Below are 12,225 nucleotides of genomic sequence, written 5' to 3' on the forward strand. Positions count from 1 at the left end.
ACCTGACCCTGCCTGCCTGCTGTCCTGTACCTTTTCCCCACTACTCTGGATTACCGACCTCTAGCTGACCTGACCCTGCCTGCCGTTCTGTACCAGTGCCCTACTACTCTGGATTACCGACCTCTGCCTGACCTGACCCTGCCTGCCTGCTGTCCTGTACCTTTTCCCTACTACTCTGGATTACCGACCTCTACCTGACCTGACCCTGCCTGCCTACTGTCCTGTACCTTTGCCCCACTACTCTGGATTACCAACCTCTACCTGACCTGATCCTGACTGCCTGCTGTCCTGTACCTTTGCCTTCCCGTGTTTGAATTAATAAACTTATGTTGCTTCGACACTGCATGCACCTGGGTCTTACCTTCAAACATGATAGAAGGTCAGTCAATACAAAACATTAGAAAGAACTTTGAAAGTTTCTGCAAGTGCAGTCGCAATAACCATCAAGCGCTATGATGAAACTGGCTCTCATGAGGACTGCCACAGGAAAGGAAGACCCAGAGTTACCTCTGCTGCAGAGGATAAGTTCATTAAAGTTACCAGCCTCAGTTCAAGTAACAGAACCATCTCAACATCAACTGTACAGAGGAGACTGCGTGAATCAGGCCTTCATAATAAGAAGAATAGACTTGATTTGCCAAGAAACACGAGCAATGGACATTAGAGCGGTGTAAATCTGTCCTTTGGTCTGATGAGTCCAAATTTGAGATTTTTGGTTCCAACTGCTGTGTTTTTGTGAGACGCAGAGTAGGTGAACGGAGGATCTCTGTGTGTGTGGTTCCCACAGTGAAGCATGGAGGAGGAGGTGTTATGGTGTGGGGGTGCTTTGCTGGTGACACTGTCTGTGATATATTTATAATTCAAGGCACACTTAACCAGCATGGCTACCACAGCATTCTGTAGTGATACGCCTGATTTGCGCTTAGTGGGACAATAATTTATTTTTCAACACACCTCCAGGCTGTGGAAGGGCTATTTGACCAAGAAGGAGAGTGATGGAGTGCTGCATCAGATGACCTGTCCTCCACAATCACCCAACCTCAACCCAATTTAGCATATGTGGGAACTCCTTCAAGACGGTTGGAAAAGCAGTCCAGGTGAAGCTGGTTGAGAGAATTCCAAGAGTTTGCAAAGCTGTCATCAAGGCAAAGGGTAGCTACTTTGAAGAATCTGAAATATATTTTGATTTGTTTAACACTTTTTTGGTTACTACATGATTTCATATTTGCTATTTCATAGTTTAGATGTCTTCACTATTATTCTACAATGTTGGAGAGAGAGAGAGAGAGACTCCTGTAAGATTGATAAGGCCTTATTACAGAGTAGGCTTAGACACCAGTATCTCAGGAAAGCAGGGAATTCTGTCGCAGACTGTCACATTCTATCATACACTATCCTAACTTATTTCAAATGCATTGTACTGTATACCAATTTCTACAGTTATATGTGCCAGAAATGTCTGTGCCATCTTTACTTCAAATTCTATCCACTGATATTAATATAGTATTATGCAACCAGGTCTTTAATCCGTACAGATGTCATTAAAACCAACCCGATCTCACTCATTTTCTGTTTCTTTAAAAAAAAAAGGTTCAACACCCAGGTATAACATAAGGGTCAATATTACATTGAATCAGGTATACACAGACAGGTTCACGAGTCTCGTCATTCCACTCCACTTCTATCATCTAAAGTTCTCCCATGCTACTTTCACACGCTATAAAAAGCAGCACACATGGAGCTTAGAAAGAAAAGCTCCTCGAGATGAAACCTCAACACCATCAATACGACCACATGTTGTTTCCCTCCTTTTAATTGCCAGCTCTGATGGTTGGCCTCCTTGTTTAGCCATATTGCTGCTGTGTGTGTGTGTGTGTGTGTGTGTGTGTGTGTGTGTGTGTGTGTGTGTGTGTGTGTGTGTGTGTGTGTGTGTGTGTGTGTGTGTGTGTGTGTGTGTGTGTGTGTGTGTGTGTGTGTGTGTGTGTGTGTGTGTGTGTGTGTGTGTGTGTGTGTGTGTGTGTGCGTGTGAGTTCTGCTCCTCTCAAATCAGCAGGCAGACATGTTTACTTCCTCACCAGATTGTTACGTTGGAGTCCTCCGCTTGACGGTCCCACTCTGTCTCTCCCTCTTCCTCTTCCTCTCCCTCTCTCTCTTCTACTCCCTCTCTTCCTCTCCCTCTCTCTCTCTTCCTCTCCCTCTCTCTTATTCTACTCTCTCTTCCTCTCCTTTCTATCTCTCTCTCTATCTCTTCCTCTTCTTTTCCGCCTCTCTCTCTCTCTTCTCCCAGTCTCTCTCTGTTTCTCTCGCTTCCTGAGATCAGATCAGGAATCTGACAGGATATATCAGCCAGGCTGGGTGTAGAGAGTAAGAATGGTGTGGGAATGTCCCTGTGGTGTATCTAGGCTCCGGACCAATCCTGTCACAGAGAATCCCCTTCTGAAAGCCCAGGCCGAGACATAGACTAATTCAGACAGCAACGGCCCAGCCTCTCCTTCTGGCTACTCCTAATACCACTAATACTGTTCATAACTGATACCTTCCAACTCTGTGCTCCTATTACAACTAGTGGTGAAAGTGAGCCCGTGCTGACCGGTATGAATAACATCTAATGTTCTACTGCTTGAATACCGTCACCTCACATCTTATAGAGTACCATCTTTAAAATACAAACTCCCTGTAAAAATGACCAAAAGTACTATTACTGTGCTCTACAGGGTGGCCACACAAGCCACATCTGTTTTGTTCGTTAGGAGCTGCAGTGCAGCACGTCAGGTCACATCAGCGCTTACATTATCCTCTGTGAATCAATATACCACTATAGCTACCGCCTTGTTCCATTGGAGGGGGTTCACGAATGGACTGACGCTCATTGAAAAGAAAAACGTTTTAGTTTACTGAAATCCAGGGGAAAGGCCAAGCAGAGGAACGATACCTGTTTCTCGTTCTCTGGCTAGTCTAACTACAATAGAAAACAGATTCATTACACTGAACAAAAATATAAACGCAACATGGAAAGTTTTGGTTCCATGTTTCATGAGCTGAAATTAAGGATCCCAGAAATGTTCCACACGCACAAAAAATGTATTTCTCTGAAATGTTGTACACACACTTGTTTACATCCCTGTTAGTGAACATTTCACCTTTGGCAAGATAATCCATCCACCTGAAAGTTGCGGCATATCAAGAAGCGTGTACTAGGGACAATAAAAGACCATTCTAAAATGTGCAGTTTTGTCACACAACACAATGCCACAGATATCACAAGTTTTGAGGGCGCAATTGGCATGCTGACTGGTATGTCCACCTGAGCTGTTGCCAGATAATTGAATGTTCATATCTCTACCATAAGCGTGAGTGCCCCATAGTGTCCCATGGTGGCCGTGAGGTTATGGTATGGGCAGGAATAAGCTACAGACAAAGAACACAATTGCATTTTATCGATGACAATTTGAATGCACAGAGATACCATGACGAGATCCTGAGGCCCATTGTGATACCCATTTTTTTTAAGGTATCTGTGACCAACAGATGCATATCTGTATTCCCAGTCATGTGAAATCAATAGATTAGAGCCTAATGAATTTTCTTCAATTGACTGATTTCCCCACATGAACTGTAACTCAGTAAAATCCTTGAAATTGTTGCATGTTGCATTTATATTTTTGTTCAGTATATAATTAGCAGGAGTTTCACATAGTTGTATTTACTAAAACGAAAAGAGTGAGTGGGCAGGAAGATCAGTCACATCCCTTGTATTACAGTTCATTTAGGAAACATAGCCATGATATGTCTTACACTTAAACTATATTACAACGTTCAATATTACCCCCCCAAAAATTCTAACAGAATAAAGTTTATGTTCCTTCACTGTTTGTGCAATTAGATTACAATGCAATTGACTTTGTTAAATCAACATTACCGTGATTATATTTTTGGCGCAACATAAATTGCTGTCAATAACCTATTATGACAAGTCAGATCAAATAACACATTATTTAAAGAACATTTAAAACATCACAATATCATTTCAAGTAAAATATACAATATAATAAAACAAAATACATTCAAAAACAATTCAAGGTTATTTGCTCGTTCTGATATTTCTTAATTTCTTTATTTCTCTAGATTATATGTCTATTGTTTGTTTAATAGTTTTTTTTATTGCTAAGTATTACTGCGCTGTTGGAGCTAGCATTTCTCTACACCTGCTATAACATCTGCAAATCTGTGTTCACTACCAATAAACTTTGATTTTATTTATTTTACTGATTTACAATTGACATGAGTAGAATAGTCCATAGTGAACTCCAATAGTAAATGTACATAAACCCTGTACATAAAAACCTCTTCTAATGTTCCCTGAAATTCATAGATATCCATTTCCTTCCATTATGCATCTCCTAGTGTGTGTAATGTTTGAGTTAGAGAGATGTATGTAGAGGGGACATGTCTTAAACCTGCAATAAATCCTCGTGTCACACACCCTGCCCAGAGCCAACCACTGGATTTATAGACATCCTGAGAGTTATAAATGAAATACTCACAGGAGGGGAAATTGCTCCATATTGTTGTGCCATTGAACCATTAATTACTAAGCTAAGATCAATTAAGATAAATTGGTTTGGATGAACACATACATAACGTACTATAATATAATAATAATATTGCATTGACAAATACTGACTCTGAAGCAGTGATTCTGCATCTCGCTCACTCTTCTCTCCCTCTCTCCACCCTGCAGTTGTCCTGGGCTGGTTTCTCAGGATGTGTGTGTGAGACGTCACAGCAGGCAGCGGAAGGGGCATTGTGAAGCAGAGTGTTTCAGGGGCCTCAGCAGGACAGGACATGCTACACATCACGACAAGAAGGCCTCCCTCTAACTCATGGTTTCCCAAACCTGCTCCTCCTGGGGAACCAAAGGGGTGCATGAAGGGCTAGACCCAAAGGTGCGTTGTTGTTCTTGCCCATTGCTTTGTCAACTGATCAACTAAGGCTTAAAGGGCCAATGCAGCCGTTTTTTCTCAATATCAAATCATTTCTGGGTAACAATGAAGTACCTTACTGTGATTGTTTTCAATTAAAATTATCAAAAAGAAACTAAAAAAGGCTTCTTGGTAAAGAGCAATTTCTCAAACAAGAACTTTGCTAGGACAGTCTGGGAGCGGTCTGGAAGGGAAACGAAACACTAGCTGTTTTTTGGCAGAGAGGTTTAGAACTCTCTTTCTTATGTTTCTATTAACTAATTTACAGCCTGGTGATGTAGCCATGCCAAAACACCATCCCACCATAACAGGCAGAAATTTTAGGCATTATTTTCAAACAGCTCTTACACTAAAAGGGAATTATACTAATTGTCCACAGTATTATTCCAACCTCATAGTGTGGGCATGTATATAAAAACACAGGAAAATCACGTTTTTACTGCACTGGGCCTTGAATGAGTAATCAGATGTGTTAGTTCTGGGCTAGAACAAGGACCAGGCTAGGGTAACACTGTTGACTCATAAATGAAATAATGCAATCATCCCTTTTCCTATTTGTATCATTTAAATGTAGACTATTCACATGTCAATCTGTTTTAATTTATTGGGATCAGTCCAGTGTGAGACTGGAGCTGTATGTTTTTCTGGAACTAATGCTTGGAGATGGAATGCGGGAGGCTTGCTGTTCTCTACTGATCATCTGTCGGGGAAATGACACCTTGTGAACTTGAGCGTCTCTTTATCTTTATCTTATCTAAACCAGGATTTCCTTTTTACTCTAGCACTACACAGCGGATTAATATAATCAGACCTTGATGATGAGTTGGGAAACACTTATATAGCAAATAAATTTAGATTTGTAGGACCCTGCGGAACACGGAAGCCTCCGCTAGAGCCTGTCTCCTTTTCGTTCAGCGCAGAGAGGGAGAGCGAAAGAGTGTGAGAGAATGAGAGAGAGAAAGAGAGAGACAGAGCGCTGACTCCTCCTCATTCTCCGGTGTCAAAGTTGACATCAGCCCTGGAGCCGAGTTGAACGGCATCCTCGTGCGTGAACAGGAGAGCGAGCTCACATCATTCAGTGGCGAATGCTGCACGGAGTTATGTACATCGCGCTGCCTTGCCCTCTGAACTGCCTGCCGTCATGGATTGCAAACCGCGCGCGAAACCAATACTACTTTTTATTTTACTGTTCATCTTGTCGTTTATTCGCTCAGCACTTCTGACCATCCACCCGTCCAATGAAGGTAAGAGTAAGTGAGAGAGGGTCGGACATAAAGAAAGAGAGAGTGTGAGATCCATGTAGGAAAAGTGTTCGCTCACAGACAGAGCTATAGCACATCTTGCTGCAGCGGCTCGTCTCACAGTCTGGACGGCATGCATTTGAAGGAAGGGGGTTCTGACTGCGCTGATGCTGTGGATGGAAGGGACAGGAAATGTCATGTTAGACCATTCGATAATGTCCAAATATTGTCATTGCGGTATTTTAGCACATTTGTAAATTATCGTTTAATTAGTTTAACCCACTATGATGTGTGTTGATCCAAGCTTCAATGCGATAGAAGGATTGATGCACGGACTCCGTGTGGCGTTTTAAACCCTCATTAAGAGTTATTGACCGGCTGGTAAATCGGTGGCAACTGGAATCTGATGGGGGGATCACGATAATCAGCTGGGGGGCATCACGATAATCAGCTTTGGACAGTTAACACCGGGGTTCCCGTGCATCTAGGTTGGAATTATCGTTTGCCATGCCATAGTTCTTCTCAAAATAGTGAGAATAATAGCCTATATTTTGAAACGCAGATGCCAAAGTGTAGATGTTGATGTTTGGTGTTATTACTCACAAATGCCCATGTAGGCTATTGTCCCATAACAATACCGAGTAGAAGCAGGCAATCCAAGCGCTGCAGCGCACAGTAAATGACCAGGGGCAGGCAGTGGACCTCCGCTTAGCTTCTTACCCAAGCTGATCAGACATTGGCCTAAATAGATGTGATTTAGAAAATGCAGCCTATTCATATTCATTAGTATTCATACACGGATGGTGTATTGGATTATATCAATATAGCCCACTTTATGGGGACGTGCTGGAAGGAACACGCACACTCTAAAGAATAAAATCCCGTAGCGCAAAGAATCATCCACTCGATATTTCCATTGATTAACCCATTGGCTACTTTTTCTTAAATAGGCCAATCTCGACAGGTTGTTTATTATCGCTCGCACATGCGCGCGCGCGTGCACATACACACACATACACACACACACACACACAGGCGCAAATGATGAGATGACTGGCCTATAGTTCCAAAGCGCAAGGCTCATCTGTAATTGCACTTTGATTACGAAATGAATGTAGGCTACTTGGACCGTCGATAGTCAGACAGAGCCAAATACTAATCAAGGGGTGAGCTCAGTAAAATGTAATGATTTATCGTCATGCTATTATTGACTTGTTACTACAAGGGAATAATTCAAAGTAGAGAACATGTAATATATATTTTTTTAAATGTTAAATTACGAATTGTAACATAATTCAATTGTAAACATATTGGCATAGGCCTATATACAATTGAAGTGAAAAGTTTAAGACATTGAACAACTGAAAACATGCGAGCGACTAGACTGCATTTCCCGGCGTATTCTTTGTTGCAACAACGTGGCAGTACATCATGTAGGCCTATACAGCCGCCTTCATATGCGACCAGCATCACTTTTGTGTTCCTCTTTTAGGGAAGCACAACGCTTGAATAGGCCTATAAAAAATGGCTTTCGAATATATGGTATCAAAATGAACAACGAATACTGCTCAAAGGTCAGATTAGGCCTATGGGCCATACACCGTGAGTGGTCAAAGTTTAGGCCATATAAAACAACTTCTGTCTTTGGGTAATACATTCGCCTGGATTTCAATCCATATCATAGCTATTTAACATGGTCAATGTATTATAATGTATTATACCGGGAAGGAGTTATTATTCCTACAAAGCAGTTAGTCCTCGCTCCATGCATGTAGACTATACTGCACGCGCGTGTCGCCTCTTCTCATCTTCTTTATATTATTGCCTAACTCACAGGCCGTCAGTCTACCACCGGTTAATAAACCAAGCTTGGAGATTATGAAGTGACTTTTGTTTTTCGATTTGATATATAGGTTAATTAAATGCAAGGGTCTCTGGCATTAATCTGACTAATTTATTTTGTTTTCAGAAACTTTTGATATTTTGAGATGATTTCACCTTTGATATTTTCGATTAAACAGCACGTTAATAGCCTATCGACTTCTGCTTTTACTGTTTCGTACTTTTATTCACCTCACCATTTCCAGGAGCCCACACAGCTCGATTTCGGCGGGCCAGTCCTCGACATATCCTACAGTATTGAAGTCAAATATAGGCCTAGTGATTCCTTTTTTATCTTAGCCTAATTATTGTTAAGGCCTATTTAGGCTGTTTATGAAATGATGTATTGTTCATGAAGTTCGGTTTATGTCTCGTATGGTGCTAATGTAAGCTATGTAGATGCAATTTAGTCGATATGTAGGCCTATTAGATATATACAATTTGTGTTCAGGAAATGTTGTTGTAGCTTACACTCAACCCGAGGACAATTACAGTGTATAGGCCTACCCGTTGGTAAGCCTATTACTTATTGTTTATGACGTCTGCTATGGTGTACACCTAATGATGGCAGTCCGCAACACCCTGTCTGTCTGCCAGGGAGTGTCAGTGTCGAGCCGTTCTCACCGTGAAGCCTCACACGCTCTTGCATATCCTATCTGTAACAATATAACTATCAAAAACCCTTCTGTCAGAAACAGAAAGCTCATGCTCCGCAGAGGAGAGGAGAGAGGAATTGTCTCCCTTGTTTAATACTGTTTTTGTGCTCGAGGCACGGTGTCATCATGGCCGGGTAAAGTCAGAAACCCCCTCCCTTTCACAGGCTACTTAAGTCCCTCTCATAAAACAAATGTTTAGCACAAATCCAAATTCTCTCCGTTTATTTCAACATGGAAACAACGTGGAACTATCATATCGGTTTATTTGCGTTTAAGAGTGCAGAACTAAAAATGGGGACATGGCTATAAAAGTTTAGCTTATTTTAGTAGGCCTAGCCTATTGCCTTGTATGAAAAATGTAGATTAGTTCTATGCATCTATATTTGCAGGAAAATATGTATTTGATAGGCTACATATCTGTGAAGAAAATGTTTACATGTTGACAACGGCAATTAACCTACCTTATTTATAAATGGACCATATCATTTTAAAGTGAACCGAAAATAAACTATGGGCCTAGACTATAGGCCAGGCACATCTAGGGTTGATAACTCTGCAAGTAGCCTACGTGTTAGAATGTTTTTTATTTAGCCCAAATGTGTTATTTATAAAAATGTAAGTTTCCTCTGTCTGTTGGTCAGCGTGACCACACGCAGATTCTGTTGTGGTTTAAGCTTACTCTTTTTAGGACATCCTTTAACGTCCTTTTGGAAATATTCACTGCGTTTTGTTGCCAGATATCATATAATCTATCATTTCAGAGCAAAGAAAGTCGTAAATCAACTACAGTAGTAATGCAGTCCGACCACTCTTCAATCCGTAACGCCCTACTTTGGGTCTTCGAGCGGAACCACGACTCGCATGGGCTGCATTATATAAAACCCATACTCTAAAATAATACACTGGGATATAGGCGGATTTAGGACAACTTGACCATGTGTGTGTGTTTTGAGATAAGTTAAAGAGTAAGGGCAATGAAAACGTGGAAGTTTTCGACGTTTAAAACTAGCCAATTTCATGACGACTAAGATTCTATGTCACTTTTAATGGTTCTCAGAATGTAGAGGTTAATCATAGTAATTATAATAACGATAATTACACAGTCATTTAGGTTATTCATCTATTATCATTGATTATAGGCCTAATGATTCTGATGATGACAATACTCTTTATAATTAGCCTAAATATATGTTTTATTCTTATTGCTAACTTCTAGCTCCTCTTGTGTTTACTTATGGTGAAAGAAAAACGTTTTCAACAACTTCGACGAGGTACAATTTCAACATACACGCACATTCTTCGCATTACGCATGGCCAGCATTTTAATGTTAAAATGTAGATTTTAGGGATCCAAAGTTTGCCTATCAGGCCTACAAATGTTTATTTATTTATTTACTTTGGCCTGTATATACGTATTTTAGTAATTTATTTTATTGTTTCGTTTTAATTAACTGATTCCTTTTGCAACACTGGGAAAGTTGAGCCATGCTCTAGTTTCCCCTCATCGTTATGGCCTACCGTCCCTGTAAAAGTGTATTATTTTTTCTTCAGGACCTTGTGAGATCTTCTCATTGCACTTCATTTGAACTGACCCCATGAAAAATGTATATTTTTGCTGATAAATATATTGGTAACGTTTTAGCAGCACATTGTATAATTTTACAAGCCATAGCCTATGAATGATTGATTGTTGAATGTGTTCTAAGGCTACTGCTTGGTCAGATTATTCTGTGATGGACCAAAACTTGGTGACGTGATTTATTCCCACTTTCCAAAGGCTAATGGTTGTTTTTATACAAAATATAAAAGAAATCAAAATAAAGAAAACGAATTGTGAAATGTACCATACCATAAAATATACGCATAATTCAAATTGAATTATATGCTGTTCAGAGAAAACAATTCAGTATAGGCCTATCCAGAATTGTATCACCATATCCATATTATGATCATGGTTTCAATATGACTTTGATCAAATGCATATTGGCCCACATGCTATTAGTCATTACAGACTGCCTATATTGCTACACACTCGTGTTTACAGAAACAAATACATTTTTCTGCCATTTAGCAGTGCTTGTGTAAATCCTGGACAAACTTTGGTGAGCTACTATACTGTGTTCCGTATTGCGCTTAATATACCGCAGGAGTAGGCTAGCCGAGAAAGTAGCCTGATATGGCCGCTTTTAGGACTGTTCGTTTTAGGGGGGATAATTTGGCACGAAGTTATGTCATATTCAGATATTGTATTGGCTGGTTTGGAGGGATTCTTGCACCAAACGGATCAGTGTATTTTCTCAGTGTAAATGTGTCTTTGAGTGAGTGCGCAGCATACAATTACAGAATGGCTCTGTAGACCTACGTGTGTGTGTGAATATAGGTGACAGTACTGAGTCTGTATGCGTGATGCTTGGTATGGTTTCTCTCCCTGCCCGGGCGTCGGTATTTTTAGCCGGTGGCAGGAGGCCATGCCCAGGGAGGCTGGAGCAGTAACCCGCTGGGAGGAGCAGGTTTGTGAGCGATGGTACCTGGGGGGGGGGGGGGGGGAGGTGCTTACACATGTTCCCACTTTAAAAATAGTGCTCTCTGTGTGTTTGTTGTGTTTGTGTGGGAGGCCTGTAGGAAGCAGTGTGAAGAGTGCTGTTATCTAATATCTCACAATAAATCAGTATTAGAGAGAGAGAGAGAGAGAGAGAGAGAGAGAGAGAGAGAGAGAGAGAGAGAGAGAGAGAGAGAGAGAGTGTGTGTGTGTGTGTGTTTACATGCGAGTATGAGCTGTGAGAGGGGAATCAGCAGCAGCATCAGACACAGCCACACTCAGTTTGAATAATTCATGATGGGAGGAGAACACTTCACCCTGAACACACAGTCACAACCTGCAGACATGCCTGGCTGCAGACAGACTACTGCAGCCCTACACAACCTGCCGTCAGAGACTACTGCAGCCCTACACTACCTGCAGTCACAGACTACTGCAGCCCTACACAACCTGCAGTCACAGACTACTGCAGCCCTACACAGCATGCAGTCACAGACTACTGCAGCCCTACACAACCTGCAGTCACAGACTACTGCAGCCCTACACAACCTGCAGTCACAGACTACTGCAGCCCTACACAAACTGCAGTCACAGACTACTGCAGCCCTACACAGCCTGCCGTCACAGACTACTGCAGCCCTACACAACCTGCAGTCACAGACTACTGCAGCCCTACACAACCTGCAGTCACAGACTACTGCAGCCCTACACAACCTGCAGTCACAGACTACTGCAGCCCTACACAACCTGCAGTCACAGACTACTGCAGCCCTACATAACCTGCAGTCACAGACTACTGTAGCCTTACACAACCTGCAGTCACAGACTACTGCAGACGCTAACACACATACACAACCTGCAGTCACAGACTACTGCAGCCCTACACAACCTGCCGTCACAGACTACTGCAGCCTTACACAACCTGC

At 41.7% G+C, this 12,225-nt stretch overlaps 1 protein-coding gene across 1 annotated transcript in view; it reads left to right on the forward strand.

Annotated features, from left to right (window-relative positions):
- Positions 1–5,911: 5,911 nt before the first annotated feature.
- LOC129869590 (ephrin type-A receptor 3-like) overlaps positions 5,912–12,225 on the forward strand; it is a 152,771-nt gene continuing 146,457 nt past the window's right edge. Inside the window, exon 1 of the mRNA XM_055944121.1 lies at positions 5,912–6,226. Within this exon, the coding sequence (XP_055800096.1) occupies positions 6,124–6,226 (103 nt within the window). The 5' untranslated portion in view covers positions 5,912–6,123. The remainder of the gene's footprint in view (positions 6,227–12,225) is intronic.

Source organism: Salvelinus fontinalis, chromosome 14 (genome assembly GCF_029448725.1).
Source record: "Salvelinus fontinalis isolate EN_2023a chromosome 14, ASM2944872v1, whole genome shotgun sequence".
NCBI classification, from domain to species: Eukaryota; Metazoa; Chordata; class Actinopteri; order Salmoniformes; family Salmonidae; genus Salvelinus; species Salvelinus fontinalis.